Source organism: Semicossyphus pulcher, unplaced genomic scaffold, assembly GCF_022749685.1.
Source record: "Semicossyphus pulcher isolate SPU_LCO1_2020_fin unplaced genomic scaffold, fSemPul1.0.p SCAF_7, whole genome shotgun sequence".
Taxonomy (NCBI): Eukaryota; Metazoa; Chordata; class Actinopteri; order Labriformes; family Labridae; genus Semicossyphus; species Semicossyphus pulcher.
Genome location: NW_027211748.1, coordinates 18,036,619 through 18,063,579, shown reverse-complemented (window position 1 = coordinate 18,063,579; position 26,961 = coordinate 18,036,619). Strand labels below are relative to the sequence as shown.

General features: G+C 40.7%; 1 protein-coding gene across 1 annotated transcript; it reads right to left on the bottom strand.

Moving 5' to 3' along the window:
• Window positions 1-74: 74 nt before the first annotated feature.
• Window positions 75-26,961, bottom strand: cdcp2 (CUB domain containing protein 2). The gene is made up of 6 exons (XM_069684747.1): window positions 26,919-26,961; window positions 4,874-5,221; window positions 3,145-3,486; window positions 1,643-1,996; window positions 495-673; window positions 75-380 (listed from the first exon to the last, which is right to left on the bottom strand). The coding sequence occupies exons 1-6, from the start codon at window positions 26,959-26,961 to the stop codon at window positions 75-77; spliced, it is 1,572 nt and encodes a 523-aa protein (XP_069540848.1).

The window sequence follows — 26,961 nt, the reverse complement described above, 5'->3', positions numbered from 1 at the left end:
ACATGATGAAAAATAAGAAAACTTCAGTGTTGGAGTTATTTTTTCATTATATAACACCATATATCAATGTTATTCTAAAGCAGCACCAGCCAAACAATAGCTATCACCATGAGAATAACAGCCAGAACACAGATGCTGATGAAGACGATATCGCTCAGGTCGTGCGGCTCTGCTTCCGGGCCACCTGTATCGCCATTACTGATGTTGTCAGTTTGCTGGGCCTGCTCCTCCAGACGACGCTCCTCAGCTGAAATGATGGACACTGATGCTATCTTCCGCAGGGCATCACACTGCACCTTATATTCCTGCACATTGAGCTGCTTCCCATCAGAGAAATCAATGTAGAGTTTGTTTACCAGCATGGTGATGTTCCGATGTTTCTGTAAGGGAACAATAGCTGTAAGTAACAAATCAATGTCTTTAACAGCTAAATTATAGTAAATCATTGCTTATTATGGTGTACCAGTAAGTAATATGAGGCTGTGTGACGTCACCTGGCTGGCTGTACCGCAGTTGACAAACTGAGCGAGTATTTTGTAAGAGGTTGCCGTTAACTGCGCTGCACATGTCGGGTTTCCCAGATAGATTCTCTCACGGTCCAGCTGAGGCAATGACTGCAGCGGTATCAATATGGTGAATTCGGATCTTGTGCAGCTTACGTTCACAGGCACCACTTGGATTGGGATGGAAAAAGGCACAGTTTAAATTTTTTTAAAGAGCAGCATAGATTAAAATGACGTGCAATTAAAATTACAATTTATTTTATTCTAAAAATAAATGAGATTCTATGGAAGCCCATTTAGACCACTAAAGGAATAAAAATAAAATGAAAAGTTTGCTTGAATTATTGAAGTAGCCTCATGTTAAGTCGTAACCGTGAGATAAAAAGTTTAAACTATAAGATACAAAGTCAGTTATGAGATAGAATGTCAAAATAAACAGAAGCATCGTCACAATTCTGTGATCCAAAGTTATAATTATAAGATAAACACTTGAAATTAGGAGATAAAAAGTCATATTTATGATATTTGGTTGAAGCTGAGCAAGACTTGATTGTTGTCTTTGGCGGCACCTGTGGCGAAAAACATTAATTGCAGGAGACTGTTTGCCTTCATCTGAGCGTCGAATTTGTTTCTTTTTCTTTGGATTTTCACTTATTGTTGAAGTTGTATCTGTCATCATTGATCTTTTCTTCGTTTGCTCAGCCATAGTAGATTACTGTTTACTCGCAACACTTGCAGAGAATGAAAAAGCAGCCGCTTAGCTCCGCCTACCCTCTCTGGCAGACCAACCACTGCTGGGTGATGTAAAACGCGTCGCTAATTACAAGCTAAAAAGTTGATGTCATGGCAAAAAAAAAGTTAATTATGAGATTAAAGGTTGAAAATATGAGATAAAAAAATATCAAGTCAAAATTATGACAAAAGTTAAGTTTATGAGATGAAAAATCAAAATATGAGACATTTTATTTCCTTTCTCTTTTCTCATAAGGCCAACTTATTATGAGATTATGACTTTTGTCTCATAATAATGACATTTTATTTTAGAATTAATACCAACCAATTTATTGCTAAGTTTTCATATATTTTGTTCTTTAACTGGTGTAAAAGGGCTTCCATATGTTGCCTACTTAAGCATTTACCTCCAAGATAAGAAGCAGTGAACCCTCTATGAGCTTCATTTCTGTCCGTGCTGAGTACCACCAGCAACTTGTTGCCCTTCGAGACTAGAAAGGGAGGTTTTTCTCTGCCACACCAGCGCCCCAGCATGGTGTCTGTCTGACTGTCACCGTCATACACTGCAACAGAGTCGTAGTCGCACTCGTCTGACAGACTGTTGCGGTCCTCCAGGTCCATGACGGGGAAGAAGAGTTTGATGCGGTATCCAGCTGCAAGAGTGATGCTCCAGTGGCAGTTGATGTTGTTTGGGTAGATGTTTGGGAAATGGGGGCTGCTAAAGTTGCCACTTACAGCTGACAGGACCTGCTGGCATTCTCCTGTTTAAATGCAATTCAGATAAGTTACTGTAGTCTACTTTATGTACAATATTAGGTTACTGCAGTAAAGTTGGATGAGAAGGTTGATACCACTCTCATTTGTGCTGTAAAGTCAGCAGTTGGTTAGCTTAGCCTAGCATAGGAACTGCAAATGGAGGGAAAGTGCTAGCCTGGTTACTGCACCAGGTCAATGACATGGCAAATAGTCTCTTTTTTGAAACACTTTAACAAGATAAAATGTGGTAGTTAGGCTGCTTTATGAAGATCTGATCAACTTCGGACAGAGCTGTGCTAGCTCTTTACCCATGTTTCCAGTCTTAATGCTTAGCTAGCTAGCTGTTAGTCGTAGCAATCTTTTTTTTTTATCTAACTCTATGCAAAGAAAAAAGCAAAAACCATTTCTTTCAAAGCATCAGATTTTACTGATTATCATTCTTACAATCTTTGTGATGTGGCCAATTGAATTAGAAATGGATATAAAGTAGATCTGAATCCTCTTGGTTTATGCTGAACAAGGTCTAATGAGGACAGTCTTTGCTCAGCTGTCTCAAAGCTATTCTGCAATTGAATTCAAGTCCATGCTCCGGCTAGACCAGTCAAGGACTTTTTCTTTTAGGCCTTTTTTTCCTCTTGTATGTGGTAGGGAAGGTGTCAGACAAGAATAGAGCCCTGTTCTGCTCAGAGATAGTGATCCGTGAGAAGTGTTCAATTTTCATTTCATCAGATGACAGCACCTTTTGTGTCATGTTCTAGATCTTTCATGTGCCTCGTTTCAAACTTTCAGTGTTAGATAATCTCTTCTTTTTCTTTTCACCACATACATCAGCCGAATCATTGATCCCATTGTTTCCCCCTGTCCGACTTTGTCCAACTCAGTTTTTTAAAACACATTTATAGCCGTCAGCAAATGTATAGCTCAAGAGTGTCCTACAGATTTCATGGTAGATTTTCTGTTGTGAATGGGCAGATGAATAGGATTTCTTCCAAATAAAGGATGATTTATGTAATTCCTGACAGCGTCATTGTATGTGACATTATTGATCGTCATTTTTTGTTTTCATTTCCTGCTGTAACGCCTAAACATGTCAAGGGAGACAACCACTTGGAGGACTTTAAATTGCATTGGCATCTTATCACACCAAACCTACCTGAGTAATAGTAGGCCTTGAACCCACGTCCGCCGATGTTGAAGTCAGACTTGAAGACTACCAGAAGCTGGTTGGAGGTCGTGACTATGTTTGGGGGTTCATCTGCCCCGCAGTATTTGCCCAGGTGGCGGTGGGTGACTGTCGGGCCATCAAACAGGGCGACAAAGTCAAAATTACATCCCTCATTGTTCTCCAGCTGGAAGTCCAAGAAGACCAAGGTGACCACACTGGTGTTGGACACGTGGATGGCCCAGGAGCAGTCTGCATTGTTGCTGTACTCCTGAGGGTAGCCTGGACTGGAGATGACACCTGATAGACCAGTCAGCACTCCACCACACATATCTAGGGAGGATAGAAAGCTTATTTAGATGCGCCTTATAATGCTATTGATGGATTGCCATTTTGTACAAGCATTTATGGCCCACCAAGGAAGAATCCTTACATTCAAGGTCCCTAGAGGATGACCCCTTATTATTTTGATGTTCCCTTACTCCCTCTTGGACCACCATGAGATTAACATATTTGTTGTTTACATCAATATCCGAACAAGTATTGGATGGATTACTGTGAAGTTTGGTAAACACATTCATGGTCCTCAGAGGATAATGACTTTGGTGATTCCCTGACTCAGTGATTTATTCATAGAATAATAGAGTGCTATGAAATTTGGTACAGGTATTCAAGGTCCCAAGAGGATGAATCCTTATTATTTTGGTGATCCTGTTACTTTCTCTACTACCACATGGAGACTGACACTTACAGAAATATTCAAGTTGTAATCTCAAAGATCTCAGTTATGTTCTATTTGGTGGCACCTATGGCGATTAATTGTAATTGCGGGAGCACACTTCCCAGATATCCAGACAGTGTCGCATGTGTGACGTCCACGGTTGGCTCCTGTTGTAACTCTTGATTTTCCTCGCTGACGGTCGCTTTCCTTTTCAGACTGTTTACCTTCATCTGAGCGTCGAATTTGTTTCTTTTTCTTTGGATTTTCACTAATTTTTGAAGTTGTTTCAGTACTCATCAACCTTTTCTTTGTTTGTTCAGCCATAGTAGATTACTGTTTACTTGAAACACTTGCAGAGACCGGAAAAGCAGCTGCTTAGCTCCGCCTACCCTCTCTGGCAGACCAACCACTGCTGGATGACGTCACTAACTGGGCGCCGCTTCTGATTTTTTCGGTGAAAGTCGCACCAGACGCCCAGTCCATAATACTGCAGATGCGAAAGCTTTCATCAGTGGGCCGTAGGCTCAATCACCATTGTGTTACCTCATTCGACAATAGATAGTGACTTAACAGACATTAAGAGATTATTACTTTAAAACAACTGGATGTATTGCTGTGAAGTTTGTTACACACTTTTTGTTCCCCTGAGGATGAACTTCAACTTCTTAAATCCAGTGAACCATCCCTCTGATCTAGCGCCGTCATCAGGTCAGCTAGGTCAGAAACTCAGATAATGATCATGTTAACATAATAGAAAGATTTTGCGAGTATTTAGCTCAAAGCGCTGCTGTGCCTAAGAACAGTCACAAGGAGCCAGTAGCATGGCTGCAGCAAGTTTCAGTCTTGTTTATATTGTTTTGGTGAGTTCTCTGGTGAGATTAAGATCAAGAAATGTTTGCTGAAGGCCATGAGTTACAATATTGCCAGAAAACATCAACTCAAGTTTTGGGCAGTTAGCCAACATATCCCTGTCACATTGCATCATATCTAATGAGTTACCTTTTCTATAGCCAACACTGAATCCCCTGTGGGCCACATGGCGGTCTGAGTGGAAGATGATCGACATGACATTCCAAGAAGAGGTGAACTGTGGCGGGGAGATGTCGCCACAAAATATCCCAAGGAGGTTGCCCTCATCCTCAGATACGCCGTTGTAGATCTTGATGTAGTCGTACGCACAGTTGGCATGGTACTCCAGTTCAAAATGGTGAAAGGTAAGGAGGACGGAGGAACCCTCTGCTACCACTATTAGCCAGGAGCAGTCAATGTTGTAGGGATACAGGCCTGGGAAGTTTGGACTGGAGATATTGCCAGAGGGAGCAGAGAGGATCCCTCCACATTTGACACCTTGTAATTGCAAGAAAATAGTTCATTTAAGCTCCAAGGAAAACGATACAAAGAAAAAGCTATGGCCCTTCCTTACTTACTTATTTATTTTCCAGCAACCTGAAAGTCTATTAACAGCTGACATTGAGCAATTGAAATCCAGCTCTCTCTGTATATACAGTACCTTCAAGATAAAGTACCTCCATCAAATTTAAGCTTAGCTGCATCAGAATAACAAATAGCGACTCACCTTTTTTAGAATCAGCCTTGTCAACAAGCAGTAGTAAATGAATCAGTAAAGCCGCCCAGAGACTCATGTTGTTATTGTTGATTCAGCTTTTGTCACACCTCAGCTACAATAGCAGCAGAGGCAGACAACGGCTGTGTCACAGCCTTGAGACATCAGCAGCGGTGCCTGTAGCGGTAATAGGACTTTGAAAAATTCATTCACAGCCTGAATGAGGAACCTGATACCTTCCCGGGCCACGCTCTGCCCCCATCGCTAAATTTTAATGACGGATATCCAATGAGCATGGGTGGCTTGTCAGGACACTGTTTGGAGAGATGCTATACATTTTTAATGATGGTCAAAGAGACACACACTGAGCAGCAGCTGTGAGTGGAGCTGATAAAAGAGACAGGGAGAAAGAAAGGATGATCACATTTGTCAGCAATATAAATGGCTTCATTACAGCGAACAGAGGGAGAGAAAAGCCTGGAACTATTGATATGTTGGAGTTAGGGGCACTGTGTGGACTTTGCTTTTTGTGTAAAACAGGTTAAGCACAACACAAAGGCAATCTTAACTTTGATTGGAAACTAGTGAAGAAACGCACCGTTTTATTTGATGGAGCATCAAATGCTATGTTGCTATTATAATAGCTGTTTTACGACAATCTTTGAAGTAGCCTACATAAGTTATTGTGTATAAACCTTCATTCTTGAGCTTGGACATAGTAGCTAGATTGACAGAAAAATATCAGCCATTCATCCATCCATCATCATCTGTAAATTGTGAGATATTTCTAAAGGTTGGAAATATGCTAGAAAGTTGTCAAATGTAGGCTACATGTAATTTATCCTTTAAGTTGTAGTTTAACATTTTGGAACACATGCTAATTCACTTTCTTGGTGAAAGACAGATGAAAATATCAATACCACTCTCATATCTGTCTGTTAAAACTACAGCTAGGGCACATTAGCTTAGTGTAGCCTAGCTAAAAGACTGGAAACCGGAACAGTCAAACAGCTAGCCTAGCTCTGTCCAAAGGTATAAATCTCACCAATGAACACATCAAATGTTGTGTGTTTAAGCTAATAGTCATGAGATAGATACATTGCTGTAATATCAATCTACCATCTTGTTTTGAGGTCACTGTTTCAGACCAATTAATAGCTAAGCTAGCTGTTTCCACTTCCAATGCTAACTAAGCAAGCTAATCGCCTTCTGTCTTTATATTCAATGGGCAGATTATCTTCTGTTCTAACTCCCAAACCACGTATCTACCGTTGTTGCTTTAAGTAAAAGTATCAACATAACTCCAACATTTCACTCTAATGGACTTGAATATGAAAAATGAAGGTAATGGTGAGCAGAACGGTTCCTGACTCAGCTGTTTCTGTAATCAATATAGTTCACACCCCGGATCAAAGGGTCAAAACAATAGAATTGTAATGCTGTACACTGTCTGTCTAAATGTTGCACTTTATTTAATTAGCTTATGGAGTTCAGCAAAAATGGTCATTGATGGTCATGGTCAGAAATGTGCATTAGTACTCTTCTACAAATGTATCATGTTCTAGAGTAAATATGCTTATGCTTGGTAACTCTGCTATTTGAGACCATCTCTGCTCTGTTCGATGTTTGTACTGTGTTTGTAATGTGTTCTGTATTTCAATTTCAAATGTTTTTATTACAAACATACTGAACACAGTTGAAATATGTGCATCATGACTCCTATGCGAGGTCATCACTCTCATGGATACATGCCACTTTAATGCAAATGTTGTTTACGCTCTTGTTTCTGTTCCTGAGCAGAATCCTGAAATAACTCCAAGACAGAGATTTTGTTGTATTTACCAAATGTCAATCATATGCCATGACTCACTCCTCCTGCTTTTCCACTTTTATTACTGAACAGTGCAGACACATACAGACAACCATAATCCTGACTCAATGGAGTGTATAGCAGACAGGGAGATAAAGTACTCTTACTAAAAACCTTTTCTGCAAACAGATGCTTGCTATTCCATCGCTGCTGTTAAGGCAGGGCTTTTAGAGGGAATATCTAATGGGTTCAGTGAGCAAAGCTAGTACCTAGAGAGACCTGCTAGATGGTGCTGTTGCACTATGAGAACCCAGTGAAAATCACTGGCTTTTAAAAAGTCAAGCCGAGCTCTAAGCTGAAATAAATAAGAATGTGATTAAAATCAGTCAAGTGTTTTTCACACAGCGGTTCCTGGAACTAAAATGAACCGCCTTGCCTTTGAATTTTAATTCTGTCCTCTCTGAAAGCTTGTCATTGTTCAAGGATGTGGGTACTGGGCAGTGCTGAAATGTGTTTCAGAAAGCTATCGTTTGTTTGGAGCAATTAAATCAACTATTAGCAAGTAAATACTCAGAAAACAAACAAAGAAACTATTGGAAAATTCCTTCAAAATAAAGGGTAACTTCAGTTAAGCAAATAGCAGGCTTTTGACCCAGCTCTTGGGGCTTAATTGAATGACTGTCGTGCAAAAAAACATCAAATGGGTGTTCATTACAATTAATTCCATTCAGCAGTATTAAAAAACCCATAATCGACACCATGAATTAAAAGCTGGTGGGATTTAGCCAGTTGGCAGGTGAGAGGAGTGACTATAAATGTCTCAATGTGTTTATGTTGCTGTGGGATGGGGCACTTGACAGCTAAAGCATCTGGCATCATTTGATCCAAAAAAGCAAGAAGGCAGGATGTGAGTGTTGAAATTTTTTAATAAAAACGCAATCTGCTTACAAAACATCTTTCTCCACATCAAGACAGATTATGTTAGATTCTGCTACGGGTGTACCGGGGCTGTTGGTAACTGCTCACTCTGATGAATGTTCTCTAAAGCCCCTGACAGTGAGATGAATATATAAGCATATATGTCACAGGACAATAAAAAGTTAATGCTTCCGACAGTGCCTGCAGCTTGGCAGAACATCTCCATATATTTCTGAGTTTATCCAGAGTGTACGGTGTCTTGGTCAGCATGATTTGTCTTTTAATATTTTGAATGCATTGTGTATTTTTGCAGACAGAGCCTCAGGATAACCCCGAATAAACTTATGCTGTATGTTGATTGGATGTACACGACAACACAGTCTTTCATTTGTACTTTTTCCTTTGCAGCTGGTTGGATTTTTGCCTCCTGTTTCAGCTCTTTAAAGTACATTTTGTACTAAAAGCTTTATCTAACAACAGAGCTTTTTACTTAATGACATTCAGAGTGTTTAACATTAATCATACTTACATAACAGTTCTGGAAATGTTTATGCAGGAGCGGACCAGTCCAACTTACTGAGTACAGAGGAAACATTGCAACAACCTTGTACCTAGTATTCCCAGCTGGTGCTCACTTACAGCCACTAATGTTGTTATTTTCCCTCTCACAGTGGTTTTGTTAACATTTTCTCTGCACCATAATGCTGCATTTCCTCCTTGTCTCTCTTCCAAGGACAATATTGATATGTCATTGCACTGTCGATTCAGGGAGCTCACAGATTGGATTATGGACCATAATGAGCTAAGTCTCCTTCTGTAGTTATGAGGGCAATAAAATCTGTTATTCGAGTTAAGGAACAGAAATGAAAAAGAACTGAATTCCCTGGAGTACTGCTACACCTACCGTTGTTCTGCAACATTAGATGAGAAGGCATCTGTTATGGTCCTGTCTGTTTTTTTGTTTTTTTTCCAAATCCAATTCCATATACGGTGAAAATGAACTCAAAGCTTTAGCCTACAGGAAATGACAGTAGACATAATATAAAATTCAAGTAATGAGACACTGTAAAGTCAGTGCTCGGATGCTTACATGAGATTTAGCTTTTTTAATTAGAACTTTTTCCTTCAAAAACTTTGCACAGTTATCTATCTTATGAAACATACTGTATGTAAGAGAAAGTGGTCAGTGAGGATAAATTCCCTCAAAGGTAAGTGTTTGGGAATTTGAATTAAAATAATTACAACTGCAACAAATTTGAGAAAAAAAAAACACTTTAAAAGATTTGAATTATTCTTTCACACACAATACAAAAAGCTGCACTGTAGGACATCTTATGTAGATTTTATGTAATTTATTTCCTTGCCAATATCCACTCATATGATACAATAGCAATTTAAGTATTTCCTTACACAAAAAACCCCAAGCATAATATTTACCTAATTTTAACAAAAGTGCTTTTGTTACCTACTATACAACTTCCATGCAATAGGCCGACCTAAGCCCTGTGTTTAAATAATCCAGGCAGAAATAGCCTAATATTTATTGTAAAACATACTGGCACAATTTAAAGGTCATTTCGAAGTCTTGAAAGGTGGTATTAAAAGAGAAAACACAAATATAGCCTGAAGGATTTTAAGTATAAGACTTGTCAGCCAGCAGCCCTGACTAATTTAATTTAATTTAATTTAATAATTTCATTTATTTCTTTGTTTTTGCTCTATCTAGGCTAACTTCAAATTGCTCATTCTGTTTTCCAACTTCTTTGTCACTTTTGGGGCTCCATACAAAGTAGGCCAACAGAATTTAACATAAAAGGAGGCTGCAGCGAGTTCAGTCAGTGAGACAAATGAGTGTATCCCTCCGCCAGGAACGCGTGAGATGGACAACTGGAAAACGCGGCTGAAACGCCCCCTATCACTCGCTGTCACGGAGTTATACAGCAAGTTTCAGCTCATAGTTTAACTGACAAGTCCCTAAAATAACTGTGTTGTCAATTCCCACCACTCTCGTGGCGCAATTTTCGGCGGAAGCAGACAGCTGCTGTCAGACAAAACTCTAAAACACAACGTGATGCTAGCTGCTCAGCACTAAACTGCAGAAAGCAACTGGTGAACACATTGGAGCATTTAGCAGCTAAAAAGGCAGACATGTCCCAAAGAGTTGATAGAGGCTAAAAACAGAGCTAAAAGGTAAGTTGACTTGCCAGGAAGGCAGGGGCATTGCTCATATGAAATGCTATACTACCTGCTGGATGTGTAAGTTCATTAAGCAACATAATACGTTTGTCACATCACCTTTAAAGCTTGTGATATGTGTTCAAGTGGCTAAAGTAAATTAACAAATAACCTACATGAATAAACAGCAGGTTAAGTGCTGTCAAAACACTTCCTGCTTCCCTAGTTTGCTCAATTTTCGTCTGTTAAATTAGCTAAATCTGCTTGTCATGTAATAATCTCTAATTAATAAGAAAGTAAATTTGATAACTGTCGACTAATATCTCTTCAGGGCAGCTTTTTCAAGAAACAACTGGATGTTTCAACTGTCTCAGACGCTATGGGACTCCGTGGTTGACTCTTCCCAAACAAATGCCAGGCTAAGGTAAGTGCTTGAAGGCTGAGCTAATACATTTTGTCCCCAAGTCTTGTCTCTGTTCAGTAGCTGTTTTTTTTTGGCATCCCACTTATCTGCTTGTTTGCAGTGGCCTATCACTGCACATAGACTTTCTGCAAAGTCTATGTAACTGCTATCAATGTGAAATGATGAAAAGTACTTTCTTCTAGTGCCTGAGGATATTTCTGCCTTTTTTGTGTGTTTATTTGCCATGTGTATCAAGAGATTTTATGCTGTTGTGTATGGATGTGAGGAATAACTTGCATGGGGTATTACAAGTTGTCGTCATCTTTTGTTGAGGTTTCCTGTAACCTCATTGTAATCCTAATTCAGATCCGACGGGGAGACCTCTCCTTTTATTCCTGTCTGATTTAACATTTCTCCGCTGTGTCTCTTAAAAATCGTTTTAAAATTTTTTTCTCATGTCACTCCAGCTGTGTAAACATAGTTTATGAATGAGAGCGGAGTGTGCACGGAAATACTGACAGATTGTGTCTGTATTTATTCATTGAGAGAGAGAATTTAATTTTTTAATACAGGACGATCCCGGACTTAAGAGGGAGAGAGACGGCGCGGGTTGGAGATTTAATCCAGGAGCAGTTTATCACAGTTTAAAAATCAAGTGATCCACATGAAGTTAATCAGAGTTTTTAATCATGCAGCGTGGTGAAGAGGAGACAGATTTGTGTTTCATGCTCTGCTCCTGGCTTAGTAGCAGTCTCGATCTGTCCCGAATTTTCGCGCACAGTTAGCATAAACTATAAACTACACCTTCACATCACATGCCGTGAATGACACGAGCAGGAGCTATAACCCGCGTGCAGATCATCAAAGTTTTTAATAATGCAGTGCGAGGAGGAGACCGATGCTTCATAATGTGGATCTGTGTGTTCTGTCTGTTTGTCTGTCACTGTTAACAGACACTCCAGTCTGCTGTGTATCATATATTTGATGAACACAGAGCTGAGGAGGAGCATCAGGCTTTATGATCAAACTAAGTTTTATATCACGTCGTCACTCTAGTCCACCTGCTCCCTCCCTCTGTGCTCGTGCGCGGCAGCTCTCCCCCTCTGTGTGCTGCGAGTCTGCGTCACACTTTCTTTCATATGATGTTTTATATTATCATATGAGAAGTCTAATGACGGAGACTGAGCCTTCGTGTTTATTTGCATACAGAGCGGGAAAGTGAGATCCGATCACAAGTGGTCACTGAAGACGCATACGAGGGGCTTGTTAAAGCCAGATGTGAACTGCAGGCTCGGGGTTGTCCACTTGTGATCGGATCACGAAAACCACATGTTGATACCAGGTCTGAACAGCCTCTAATAGAGGCTAACATTGTGTTGCTGTAGGGATGTGGACATGATTGTTGCCTTGCATGTAGACTGCTGTGCTCCCGGCCTTTGCTTTATGTTTGTACTTCATTCAACTCCACCCATTAACTGCATGTACTGATGGTCATGCTGCTTTTGAACGCCACACAACCTTTCAAAGACGATTGTGAGTTTGTGGGATTTTTAATACGCTCAGGTTAAAAGTTCTGCCGCAGAGCTGATGGCTGTCAGGCGCTCGGACTGAAAACTGTGCTGTCATTGAAATAAATAATAGGGCTGTGTTTTTTTCCCTCACAGTGCTAACTCTGCAGCCTGCTGCTGCATGTGAGATGGATTGATGGGTTTAGAAAGGTTGCTGCCATTCTTTTGGCTTGTTTCCTTTGTGCTCACTTCAAACCGGGTCTCTAGTAGAGTTAAATTGTATATTGGCTTTAAGCTCAACACGGCTTTTGTCAAACAAAGGCAGTCAGGAACATTTTCTCCTCAAGCTTTTTATTGAGTCAGCTATGGAGTGCAATTAAACTAAAAGCAATAGCTGTATGCGATCCACACACATTATTTGTACAAGCTGGCTGTGGGCTCAGTATGTAATTAATGTTATGGTAGAGAAGTATGTTATCGTCACTTCCTCATCTCCGCGTCATGTATGCTTGTGAGGAGTGAAAGGTCTAGCTCTGCAACCATGCTGCCTGAAATCTATCAAAATACTATCTTTTAGAGATAGACCGATAGGTTTTTTTCAGGGCCGATACTGATACCGATTATAAGTAGTCAAGGAGGCCGATAACCGATATTTGAAGCCGATATTCATTTGCAAAAAGTGAAAATATTGGCGTCAAAATTTTGAATAATACAAACTCCAACACTTAACTTTTTTTAAATGCCTTTAAGCATATGTTTATTAAACAAACAAACAAAAAGCGCAGGGAGTTCCCGGGGTCAGCAGCATCTCTTATGAAGTTAACTGAAAATTCAAAGAAAGAAAGAAATAACTTCCTGAAGTTTTATTAAGTAAATAAAACAAAGTTAAATACAATTTGCAAAGAAATGAACTTTTTCTCCTCTCCAGCACTCTGCACTCTTATTGGCCATCGGATAAAAAAAAAAAAAGTTAGATATATAGGCCGATGCCGATATGCGTCAAAATGCCGAATATCGGCCCGGCCGATAATCGGTCTATCCCTACTATCTTTCAGTTGTAAACAAAAACTTTTTTATGCTGCTGTCTTGGCCAAGACTCTCTTGTAGATGAGATTTTGTAGCTCAATGGGAATATTCCTGCCCTGATTAATTGATACGCTTTTTAAGACACAGACACTCGACAAGTTTCTAGTATTTCCTGATTCTGTTTGTTTACATCAATTCTTTCTAGTTCAGCTTTGCTTATCGTGCAAATAATTTTGAAAGGGACTGTGTAAGATGTACTTTCATCAGTGAGAAGTGACGTGTTTCTATACAGTAATAATCATACACACAGCTTCTCATAGCTAAAACTCAAAACTAAAGCACCAGAAGCAGAGCTCTATAAATCAATTCCAACCGAGCCGTCTTGATGGCTGTGTTGTTTTGGACTAAAAGCGACAGCATTTTAATTAATCGCTTGCACAGCAATGCTGCAGTGTAAATACTTGAGATAACAGGAACTCAAAGGAGGGGGGGGGAGAGAGGAGGAGAGCGCCGTGGCAAATAAACAGAGTACAATTATGGCCCTTAGCAAGAGCACTTGATTAAGCTGTTTTAGTACCCTTTACTCATTGGGTTCTAAACATCTGACTCATAATGCATCAGCTATATCAGAAGATTGCTCTTGTTATGATCTTGCATGAATATTCACACAAGTAATTAAAAGAATGGAATGATGAAGTGGACGGGGACAGGAATCAGTGACACAAACAGCTCAACTGCTGGATGACTAATACGAGGGCAGTGACTTGAAAAATGGCAGAATTATTATGTCACTTGAGTTGCATTTTTCTATTCAATCTTCTGAAGTGCAAGCCTTGTAATCTTTCAGTTTAACATATTTAGGCTGTCGCAGCATCGGTCGTGTCAGCAAACGCTCAAAAACAGCTTATGTTTATGCACAAGAGCCGCCGCAGCCATATGAAGTCTGACTGTCGGGACAAAAAGGGGAAACTTTGTAGCGTTATTATGGAGCCGCAAAATCTGCAGACGGCGACGATTGGAGTGGTTGTAATTATCAGCAAAACATTGCTGTCTGTTGTTGTTTCCTGTTGAAAGATAAATTGGTCAACTTAATAGGAGCAAAAAACAAAAGTGTTTTTTATATTTTTGTTCATTATATATTTTTTGTTCTGGAGGGTTTTTAGAAAACAACATTTTGTTCTTTAATTTTGAGGAGTTGTAGATTTTTTAAAAATGTATTAATTTAAAGTAGTAATCTTAAAGATCTGTTTCGTTCTCTTTGGCAGCACCGATGGCGATAAACAGTAATTGCGGGAGCACACTTCCCAGATATCCAGACAGTGTTGCATGTGTGACGTCCACGGTTGGCTCCAGTTGTCACTCTTGATTTTCCTCGCTGACGGTCGCTTTTCCTTTAAGACTGTTTGCCTTCATCTGAGCGTCCAATTTGTTTCTTTTTCTTTGGATTTTCACTTTTTGTTGAAGTTGTATCTGTAGTCATCGATCTTTTCTTTGTTTGTTCAGCCATAGTAGATTACTGTTTACTCGCAACACTTGCAGAGACCGGAAAAGCAGCCGCTTAGCTCCGCCTACCCTCTCTGGCAGACCAACCACTGCTGGCTGATGGAAAACGTGTCACAAACTGGGCGCCACTTGTGATTTTGTTTCGCGAAAGTCACCACAGACACCCAGGCTGTAATACTGCAAAAAGGCTTTCATCAGTGGGCTATAGGCTCAATCACCATTGTGTTACCTCATTCAGCGATAGATAGTGACTGAACATTTATTAAAATGAAAATCTTCGGGATTATCACTTTAAATGTGTAATTTAATGCACTAAATGCATTATCAATCAAGGTGCGCCCTGCTTAAAAATATGTACTAAATGCCTTCCGAGTTAGCCGGTACAATACAGCCTACGAAGAACCGGTGACTTCAGCTTTAAAATGTAATTCCTCATAGCCATGTCAACAGAAATGATCCGACTGTTGCCTCATTGGAGCTATAAATAAAAGCACAAAAACATATTGGTCCCAATTACCTGTATAAAGTGCCGGCTGTCGGCTGGATGGCTGACATTTTAACTTTTATTCGTTTTTCCAAATTGGTTTTTACTGATATCATGTAACCAGATTACGGATTTAAAGAATTGTACATCTAGATCTTCAGTTATCAGGAAAATAAACTGAGCTAACATTTACGGAAGCTCATCTCACAGCTCCCCAACGCCCCCAAAGAGTGGGAGAAACTCATTTTTAGCATTGAACTGCCAGTTTTAATAACTGGGTCTGTTAGTGTTTGAGAAGAGGAGACCTCCTTAATTGGCTCACGGTAAAAACCTTGTCAATGAATATTGAAGTGGGATTTTGAGAATCCATTTGAAAAGCCGGTCATGATGTTGCTCCTGCGTCGCTCTGTGTACAACGAAGCAGCTAAAGAAGGAAAGATAAACTCAGGGTCTTGCCAACTTGTGATTTCGAATGGTTACTGCTAGAGGGCATTCCTAGTGCTGTGTTCCTGTGAATGCCATCAGGACCCGTCTCTGGCCCGAGTTCTCCTCCCTGCTGCTGACCCTTTTGGCCTTGGTGGCTCTTCTGGTCTGAGTTTGCTGCTCTCTTCCTGACAGATGGCCTGGTTTACCAGTTATTTCCTGGTCTGCAGGGGGCACCAGCTGTATGTACAGCTTTGGCAACATGCAGAACACCCAGTCAACAGTCACACCATATTAAGTCCCGAATAATGTGAACTCTTGCTCTACAATATGAAAACCCATTTCACTAGGTCTAGTACTTGATAAAGGCCACGCCGGTGTTGTTCCAACCCAACAGTTTACATAATGTTGCAGTAATCTAACAAAACAAGGTGGTATAAACACACGGCGACCTAATTATTCCGTGACATTTCTCTCTTCAATGTTAGATGCGGCTTTGTTGTAGGTGTAATCCAAGCGATGCTCGCGTTCTCGGCTAAACAAAGCGTGTGTGTTTGTACGAGATACCAATTCAAAAGACTCTTGAGGAGTAATCCACCTCGCATGAATAAACAGTTGGAGATAATCAACCCCTCATTGAGAACCAATGAAATTTCTTCCCAGGAGTCATTCGGAAATGATGCCCACCAGTATATTAATAGTTAGGGGGACAACAGCCGGGATGGAGACAGAAGGTTAACAGCTATTGGCCAGTTGGACTCCTGGGATGCAGAATGACCAATTACTGTGATTAATAGGGCTCTAATTAAATAGTCTCCCTTCCTAAGGCTGCCAGTAATGTTTCAGTGTAATAAAACAGTAGGAAGATATTTGTTTATTCTGTCTCACATTTTATTACTCCTGTGTTGTCCATATCTTTGAATCTCGGTGTTGTGGGTGGATCGTCTATGCCTCTCATAAGACATTATCATTACTTGCGTGCAGACTGATGGGAGTGTGTTTGTGTTTTTCTGTGTATGCACGGGGTTGTTTGTGCCGTGTTCCCTCATCTATCAGTGGGCTGCCCTCCTCTGATGGCCACTGAAGCTCCATTAGTACCCACAGTCCTGATTGATGTTGCACAATACCGTGTTGGAAGGCTAGGATTGTTATTCTGAACCAGCGACATGCTTATTACAACACCTTTTCACCGCAGAAAAAAAAAGAGGGGGAAATTGCTATGCCGATGCTGTGAGGCTGAGATTTGCATTGATGGTGAGCTCAGCAGATGTCTAAAACTATTACTTTTCAGGAATTTGTTTGCAAATATACGAAGCTCGGAGGTAAGAATAATGTTTAAGAAAACAGGGCCGTTTAGATAATAGGGTGTTACATGAATGAATTTGAAGAATAAGTTCCTTCACGCGGAACGGTTCTGGATCCTGACTGACAGACTGTACAAGCCCCCCCCCCCCCCGCCGATTCAGATGATTCAGAGCTGCTAAGTGGTTACATTTGAGCCGGTGTGTCGGTCGAAATGCTGCAAACCTGCATGATTGGAAGGAATTTAAGCTGCCGCTGTGCGAGCCGAGACGGTGAAGGTCCGGTCCTCTTATGATTCCACTTGAAACAACATGAAAGTGGATGAATTTTCCCTTTTTTTTTATTTTCCAGTGAAATGAAAACAGCGGAGTTGAAAAGCCCACCGATCAAACGGAATGAAATTTTAGACATCTGTGTTAAACATCCTTGATCATATAAAGATACCACAGTCTCCTCTGTTCAAATGAAAGGCGGAGAAATGCATAAAATTGGCGAGTTTATAAGATCAAGCGCTGATATAGTTCCCCTGATGAAAACATACTTCTTCCATGTGATCTCTCTCCTTGCTCTCCTCAGCGCCTCCTTTCTGTCTTTGTCAGCAATATTGCGCATCTTCAGAAGTGAGCGCTTGAGTTATGTCGCTACTTTCCAATATGACCTTTGAATTTGTGTCTGCATTCATTAGCGGGGAGCAATGGCACCATGAGTACCAGGGCCAGCTGCCAAGACATCCACGCCGCGAGACAATGAGGGAGATAGCCGGCTCTGTAGCCTGCTGATGAGTACACAGTTTCTTTGATTTTGCATTTGAAACAGAGATGTGAAGCTTGTAGCCCGCCGGACTGTCAAAAAGACGCTGAGCTGAATCACTCAAGTTTGGTTTTATTTAGCGCCAGCTTTGCTTTTGTTCCTTCCACAGTGGCTCTTTATTGTCATTATCAAGGTCAGAAAAAATGAGTCATAAATGGAGCTGAAAATAGTTAACACTTTGTCTTCCCTCTGTGTCTAAAGAGGTTTTGCAGGGGATTATTAGCCTTAAGTGTGGGATGTTGGTGATGATTAAGAACATTTTTGAGTTTATTTCTCTATACAGGAACACAGGAAATATATCGGACAAAGGGTATGACACGCAGAGAGGCTGAGTCAGATTCAAACTGACAGCTTTAACCGGCTCAGCTTCCCACACACAAACAATCCTGTTTTTATTGTTAAACTCATGCTGTTTGGCAGACTATGTTCTTTTTTTTAAATCATATTTCTTTGTCTGTAGTATCTGCATAGCAGTGCCTTATGTACAATGACATGTGGCAAAGTGCAGTGATTGCTTTGCTGCACATTGAACGCACCATTTTAGTATTCCAACGCCGAACATTATTACACCCGTTTCCACATATTAACCTTTCCCGAGTTCTTTCCTTACCGCTGTGCTCATGTGTTCCCGGACTATGATTAATATGTCTTTGCCATCATGTGATAAAATCTTACAAATCTCCCTCCCTGCCTACCTACAGCTCCACTCACCTTATTATTTTCCAAAGGTTGTATGGTCACTGAGCTTAGATTATTCCATTCCTCTTGTGCGCCACGTATTCCTGCCTCATTCAAATGTGGGGTTTTTTTTCTCTCTCTCTCCAGGAATGGAATATGGAAATGTGTTTTAGCTCATGTGTGGATGATGTTTCAATCTATAGTATAACCATTTCATCAACCTCCCAATAGGCCGGCGTGTGCGGATGTCCTTGGTTTGCTGGTGTTTTCTCAGCTGGTCCTTTGGGGGCTAAATTGTGCTTTGTAACACAGGGAGGAATTGGACCAGACTACGTGTATTGGGACTAAAGTGTGAAAATATGATGGTCATTTTTGTACAGACCCTTTTTTTATCAACTGCATCTGCGTTTTTACTTTATGATTTCCACAAATTCCCAGAGTCTGATGTTCTGCTCATCCGGGATTTGTTAACAAATCCAGTGAAATACCAAAACCAACAATGCTTTAGTTTCTATCCCAGTATTTTCTGACTTACCTGTGCTATCCGTGGTACCTTGCTCGGAGCTCATTAGTTGCTAGTGGGGCTGTCACAATCGAAAACAAAATGGTGTTCTGGTGATCTGCTTTCCAGAGACCCAGAAGGCTCTTTAAAAGAAAGTTTAAAGTAGTGTGCCTTGTATTCCAACAGATGGCGATAATACGCAAATGGAGGAAACAAACGAGCCAAGCCAATGTTAACCTTTCCTGCTTCAGTGTCCCGACTGTAGTTAGAACGCACAGGGGAAACTTAAGCTGATTTACCCCTGGTCAAAACACTCACTAACACCCGGCGTTTCTGCTTAATGGGAAAGGTTACAATCTGCATTCATCTCCTACCCCTCTCAACGCGATGCTATGCTCCGTCGGTAACTTCTGCGACTCCTCGTCATCTCAGCTACAAATTCTACCCGTCTCCGTCCGAACAGCGCTTGAACATCGTTCTAAATTTGTCTGCGGCAAGTTTTATACACAGACTGAATGAGTAATAGATACAATAAAGACCTAACCACCGTAACATCATCACTGTTTAGAAAGCAGAAAAGAGACAGAAAGGAGTATACTTTGCTGGCAATGGGAAAAGGGAGACATTCTGCATTTATTAGCGTGTCTTCCCGGGTCTAAAGAACCTGCGTCAACACGCTAAATTTAGGTGGGAAAGGGGTATTATTGTTGTTCTGCTCCAGGGCTGAAGCTGTAGCTAGCTTCGGGGCTAACTCCCGTCACTTTAATACTCCAGCAGCATGCAGCAAGCAAGACACAGGAGCCAACTTTAGTCTTGAGGAGTCGTATGCACAAACAGCCTAAACTGTAACTAAACTCTCTGCTCCCATGCTGCTCCGGAACCGGATACACACTGCACGTGCACGCACACACTCGCTCTGGGAGGTTAGTGTTAGATATAATTCGAACAAATACCGTATCACGTTGAATTCATTTGAACTTGATGGTGACAGTTGCTAGTGATGGTTAGTTCACAGGTCACAAATGAAAAGAGAGGCTCAGTATTTACTTTAAACCACTGGGTACTGTAGTTTTTACCTAACACTAACAAGGACAGTGTATGTTGAATTCACATTAACAGAACAACAGTATTCATAATAAAAAAAGGGAATCATTCCTCATAGCTACACACCCACACTGGTGTCCTTGATTTTGGCTGATAAGACCTGTATTCAGGTAGAAGTTGGTTGTAGTAATGCTGGTAAGACGGTAACACAAATACGAGCCTTTCTACCATCTGATTCCAAAAGCCTACATTTGCAGCTTTTGCTGTTGTGTCTTCAGAACACTTTGTTGAATCCGTACAAATGCATAGAAACAGCATGTAAGTATGAGCAGAGGAGGCTTTGCAGCTGTATTGATGGTTTTGACACTGAGTTCCTTTCACCAAGTTGAGATCCTGTCATAAATTCCAGATAATGCCACTCAAACGCCGACATGAGCATTTTTTTCTAAACCCAAAAGTAATTGGGGAGTTAGAGAGATGTCAATCAAACTTTCTGCACACCCCTGACTTCTTGGGGAAAGGTCTAATGAGACAGCTTAACGCTCCTTTAGGTGGAGCACGGTGTGTAGGAGCTTTAGTAGTTTGATAGTAACAATGGAGGTGTATGGCACAGAGGAATACGTTCTATCAATAAACTTGTAGCTCTTGAAGCGGGGGCGCTTTGGGATCTTTCAGGGGGTCTCATGCAAATTATTTTCACAAAAAATGGATAAGACAATGACAGAATATTTGACTGATTTAGTCAAAGGTTTTATTTAATTTCTGTAATAAAACAGCTTCAAGAAAAATCCTTAATAATAGAGCAACCTGGGACAAAATCTTATCAGTTACAGGTCTGATTTTTTTCACTTCAGAGGTCCTAAAAGTCTTGAGTTCTTGAGATCAAGAGTCTTATTCTTAAATAAATCTTCCTCAAGTCCTCAATGTTTTGCTTTTAAAGACCAGCTCCAGTCATGTTTTCAGACATATAAAATGTTCTGCTTGAAATAATAAATTGTGTCTGATATGTTTTCTCTGCAAAATAAGTTTAATTACTTTTTTAAAAAAAATCCCAAGGCATCTCCTCCTTCTCCCTCATTAAAATTCCTGAATCTGCATAGTCCCCGCCCACGATGGAATTTTCAACCGCCCCCTCTGTCATGTAAGCAAAACACATATCTGCCATCGTTTAGTGGCAACCTGTTGAAACTTAGCCAGCTTGATATGTTGTAATCAGTAGTAGTAACGTTAACGTTAGTAGTCAGCAGTGAGTTTGCCAAAATTACGATGACGGTTTCAGCTGGCTCGCACATCGCTGAAGTGGTTGCCATAGGTTACACATAATGATATGCATAGCGTCACCCCGTCCATTAACGGGATTGGCTCCTTAGGTTTGTGACGTCTCAAACCTGCCAATCTGAAAACGTGTTGTTCAGCCTGTCCTTGGTACACTGCAGTTTAAAAGCAGGCTCTATCGTGATGTCACAAAACCAGTGGCTGAACTGCTTTGCGGCTATTTTTACGCAATTTAGACAACGCTTTACATTCTAATCTTTGCATGTGGGAGTGAACCTGGCGTGAACCAAAGAGGGAGACGCTGTAACGTGGACCGAAAAGGACTCACAAACTCAGTACTTTTTAATTTAGTCTTTAATTCACTCAGGATTCTCCAAAAATGGGCTTTAACATGTGGTTATTTCATATGGACTAAGTAATTGTTAAATTACCAGAAAACATGATATATGGTGATATATATCATTATTGAGATATGAAAAATCCTATATCGTGATATAGGATTTTGGCCTATAGGAAACTGATTGTTTCTTTGCTCTTTTCAGGAAATTTCTTCATAAGAAATATTTTTAAAATATCATCAGTCTTATCCTGAAATAAATCTTAAAAATAGTCCTCAAGGTTGTTCTTTCAAATATTCTGCTTCCTCTTTGTAGATATGACAGATCTATTAATGTTAATTTAGTTGTTACTAAAACATATTTTCTAAGTCTTTGGTTTAACTTGGTGCAGTACGGAGGAACACTGCTCGCTCTGTCCGGGCTTTCATGTCAAGATGTCATACAGTAAACATGAATAATTGACACCGCTCAGCTCCTATCAAATATTCATAGAAATTTAGCAGCTGAATTTGTTATTTGCCCTCAACAAACATCACACCTCTGGAATGAACTATTATTAGTCTTGAATAATGCACAAATAATCACTTATACATGACACCATCCATTATTTATTAATTGTGGTGTTTTTCTACGCGATAGGAAAAAAAAAAGGCTCTCTAGGGCTCAACTCGGTGCTCATTATTATCACATTTCATTAATATGAGCTGCTGGAATAGGTCTGGCGGTATTAATCACCATACTAAATGAATTATGTTTGATACAAATTTCATAATTAACTTGACTCAGAAAATGTTTGTTGTTTCAGGGTTAAACTACTCAAAAAGCAGTCATTCCCAGCGTTAGATGTTCTGGGTTTTTATCACCTCTGGCTGTGTTGGAGGTACAAATGTGACAAATTCAGCAAAGCAAAGAAAAGTGAAGCAATTGTTTTCAAGGAAGTCTTGACTTTCCATGACAGGAGTTTTGTCACTTCTCCCTCGAGTCGCTGACTATTTTTCCCCTATTACGTTTCAGACAAAAAGCTCTGTGCATTAACCGGAGTTAAAAGCCTAGCCCGACCAAATGAACCTATTTACCCACAGATTCCGTCTCAATTAGCACAGAAAGGAGGATGAAAAGACATCCATAACAGCCCACAGCATGTTTTCAACAGCGGCACGTCTGAAGTATGACGACAGGAAGAACAAGAGGAGGAAGTGATTGCTGGTGTCTGTAGTGTTACTCTGGGGAGACCATTTTGTTCTGCGGTGCAGGCTCGCACAGTTTCTCTTCTTGAGCTTTCCAGCACATCAGCCATTTCACATTTCCTCAAAGCACGCTGTTATTTTCACAGCGAGGAGGTGAAGGATTCGGCACGTCCACCGTTCCGTCTTTCTGTGGACACGTCACACTAAAAGATGTCCAAGTAGCAGCCGAAAAAATGGATGAAATTCCTAATATTTGAGAGGTGCATGTTGGGTGTTATTTTTATTATTGTCCACATATTGTCTTGTAGTAGTCTTTAAGATCTTGAGTACAAGGTCACAAGCTTAAAAGAAGTCTGACAAGGCAATAAACAGGCTGTAAGACGTAAAAGACATTGAATCAAGCACTTGGTTATCTCTATTCACAGATTCTACATAGAAATGTAGACTCTGTAGGCAGGGACGTGGATTTTAGGGATGGGAAGTGTTCTGGTTTCCCTTTGTAATAGGCTTGTAGTCTGAGTAATATTGACCTATCAGCAGGCTGCGGAAAAACAAGACAAAAGTGGAGAGCAGAAGCAGGCCATCAGCATCATCTGGTGATGATTTAGCTTCTTATTAATCTCTATAAACAGACATCTGCAGCAAGTTCAGCTCACAATCCGTTCTAGGTCTAAAATTCAACTTTAGATGAATTCCCTTGACGCTGTTCAGCATTCAGATTTCCCGACTTCCTCGAATGCATCAGATCGATCCGACCTCCGTTCAACAAACAAGCACTTTAAAAGTAGTTTTCTTCTCCTCTTGAGGACAGACCTGACCAAGCTTCATTTTGACTTTTTACTAATCTGCATCATGATGTTGAAATTTCAGCAAAGTTAAGACCCGTTATTTAAAGTCAATCACAAGAAAAATGTTTTCTTTTTCTGTAAACAATGCAGCACGCGGAAACGGAAACCTTGAACGGAAGCTGTTTATGCTTACTGCTGGCTACACGCCCGGCATGTTCACCGTCGAACCCAGAGGCTGTATCGTCGTCAGACTATAGCCGATGGGATCCGAGATTGAGCCTGATGTTCATAGTGAACATCTTTCACTATTTTATTAGGAAAATTTAGATAACTCATAAAACTCAACATTTTATTTAGAAATAATTGACAGATTACCTGAAAACAAATCTTTATAGTAGCCGAAGTAGTTCTGCAGTGTCCCGAGATTAGCAATTCATTTAGCTTTAGCAATTACCTTTGAGTATAATGTTTATATTACAGCAAGAAAATAAAAACCAAAACTACAAAAAAATATGGTCCAAGTTGTAATCAACTAGAATAATTTCTTAAGGCACGGGAAATTGCAGTGTGCCACCTGTGGTACTTTTTATCACTGCTTCTCATCAGGTACAAACTGTTTGTCCTCTTTTCTCAGGAGGGCACCTTGTACTCATAAATTACTGGTGTGTGTGTGTGTGTGTGTGTGTGTGTGTGTGTAGTGTGTTTGCAGAGCAGAGAGGCACCCTGTATCTGACCGTGTGTGTACTCACTCCAAAGTGGGTAAATTTGCGTGTCTCTATCTGCCTGTCGGATCTGGGTAGAGGCTATTAAAAGAAGTACATGCTGTGCAGATGCCCTTTCCATCATGGCAGGATCTGCTCCTAATGTCACCTTTGTCGCTGTGACTGACAACATTGAGGGGAAGAGAGGGAGGGGCCACCTGCTCCTCAGCGCAGGACCACCTGTCAGAGTCAGCAGGCCTCACAACTGATGATGTTTAAGATCAACTTGGGGGCAGTGGACTTTACTTCAAGGATGTACGCTTCATAAACTCAATGGTGGAGCATTCATTAGCTCCATTAAGCCTGGGCTTTGAAAGGGTAACAGTGGCATTGACCTGAATAGAGCGATTTCTGCGGGAATCATCATTCACTTAATGTCCCGGAGTCCGAGCTATCCTCCGGGGTACGACTAGTCAACTTTCTTTCGAGCTGATGGCCCATGTCCGCTTCTTTTGAGGTGATTTGATTTGCTTTCGGTCACTGTCGCAAATCCCCAAGTGCCAAATCACTATTTCTTTCCATATTTTATATGTGCGGCATAACAACACGCGTGATGTCACTATGTGGGGGTATTTCCTGGGGATAGGTGGTCCCCTGCTTCCATAAGATGCTCAGTGAAGCAGGAAATTGAAAAAGGTTGAGCAGCAGATTTATAGCCCATCACCTTTATTAAGCCTTGTTTGCACAGACAGAAAAGTGAGCGTGTTCATTTCACGCTTAAAGTTACAAGTGTCAGCTGCGCTCACTTCCTACTTAACTCGGGAGCCGAGAGAGATACACTATTTTTGTCATCGGCCTTTTAACAGATGGGGATAATCACAGAGCATAATCCCAGCATGCTTAGCTGTTGATGTGAGATATGTTTGTACCTCAAGTCAACAATCAGTCGAAGCAGACAGGACTTCATGTTGACACAAAGGTTAAAAAAAAACTCACCCTCATATTAAGCAGGATTAAGGCTTTATCAGAACACAGAGGAACAGGTATAACCTCGCCTCCAGGGTAGAAATGTTCTGTTTCCCAGGGTAGCAGTGTCATTGTTAATATTTCCTGTCTGTTAGACACACAGGTTGCAGACGTCATTATGTATAAGCTGAAAATAGCCGGCTGCTATGACGGTGCTGAATCACCGTGGGAGTTTTAAAAGCGAATGACCAGTTCCCCCTGCAGTGACCCTGGCAGTCTCAGCAAGCGACCTGAAAAACACGCTTAAACAAGAACGCTGGGACTCTAGACGCAGCGGTTTAGGAACATGCATGCACGCTGTGAACTGTGGCGACTGCTGTAACACCAAGCCCGTGCTGCTCGAGACAAAAAAGTGGGTCATGCAAGAACATCTTAAGGGACTGCTGTGAAATTCTAAAAACTCATTTGCTGGGAATTGAATTTCTAATGATACTAAATGAAAATGGAGCTGTGAAAGTGTTCCGCTCCTGCACGAGCCCCACTTCCTACAACCCCACTGAGACACCGAGGCGACACGGGAGGCTAGTGAAGGCAGGGCTTATGGAAATGAATGGCACCATGTGAAAATCACATTTCATTGTGCTTTATTAAACTTTATGGCTGCTTGATGAGGCCCACGGCTCGTAGATATGATGTCATCAGTTTACAGCGTTGGGGGATGGAAGTCTTCATTGTCATATGCAGTAAACATTGAACAGTGCACGTGGACTACAGTTATAGCGTGGGAGAAATTGTTGGAGAAGGTTTAGCCGCCAACAAAGATCCCAGCAGTTCTTTGTTTTACAGTAGAGAGAGCAGCTTTATTGGGGCAGTAGGGCAAACACTTAACTGTATTGATTATGGGATGAGCAATAACCTGCCCAGTCACTCCTGGCTAGAAATGTTCAAAGAAACTCACCTCTCCAAACCTTTCTGGTCCTCAGGCTCACACTGTCTGTAAAGGATTAGTTCTGTTTGGTTCAACTAATGATTTCTTTCATAATTGATCATTTTTCTGATTCACTGGTTCATTGTGTGGTTGATAAAACGTCAGGAAAAAAGCCCATTACAACATTGGCAAGAGAGTCGGTCTTTCCTTTCTGATTTTGTCTGAAACAGCCTGAAAACCTCAATTATTTAAAAGGATAGTTCGGATTTTTGGACACCAAGTGTGTCTGAGTCACTGAGTCCCCTGGTCGGAGTTCTGGCGGGTTCCGGACGTAGAATAAGTAGTTCCGGCGAGATGCCAGTGTCATGAAACCAAAAAGTTTCATCTGACAAAACAACACGCAGGCATTTCCAATATAATAATAATAACCTTTATTTATAAAACACTTTTCAAAATCGAAGTTACAAAGTGCTTTCCAAAGGCAGCAAAGCAAAACAAACAGGTCATAAAATCAAAGGCAGATATTAAAATAACGATTCATTTAACTAATATATTAAATTAATTTAAAAGAACTCTAACGACATAAAATTATTTTAAATTAATTCTAAAGAAGTAAAACAAACAAAATTCAAGTAAAATCCGGAAAGGCTCGTCGATAAAAGTATGTCTTAAGAAGGGACTTCAAGAGATCACTGATTTGGCTGACCTGACCTCCACGGGCAGGTCGCTCCAGAGCTTTGCTCATCATCGTCAT

Excerpts from the sequence above, each read along its gene's own strand:
- cdcp2 (XM_069684747.1), bottom strand. The coding sequence starts at position 26,961 with ATGACGATGATGAGCAAAGCTCTGGAGCGACCTGCCCGTGGAG. Across the intron at positions 1,997-3,144 it reads CAAGGCCTACTATTACTCAG|GAGAATGCCAGCAGGTCCTG; the intron begins GTAGGTTTGGTG and ends GCATTTAAACAG. Across the intron at positions 381-494 it reads ACTGCGGTACAGCCAGCCAG|AAACATCGGAACATCACCAT; the intron begins GTGACGTCACAC and ends GTTCCCTTACAG.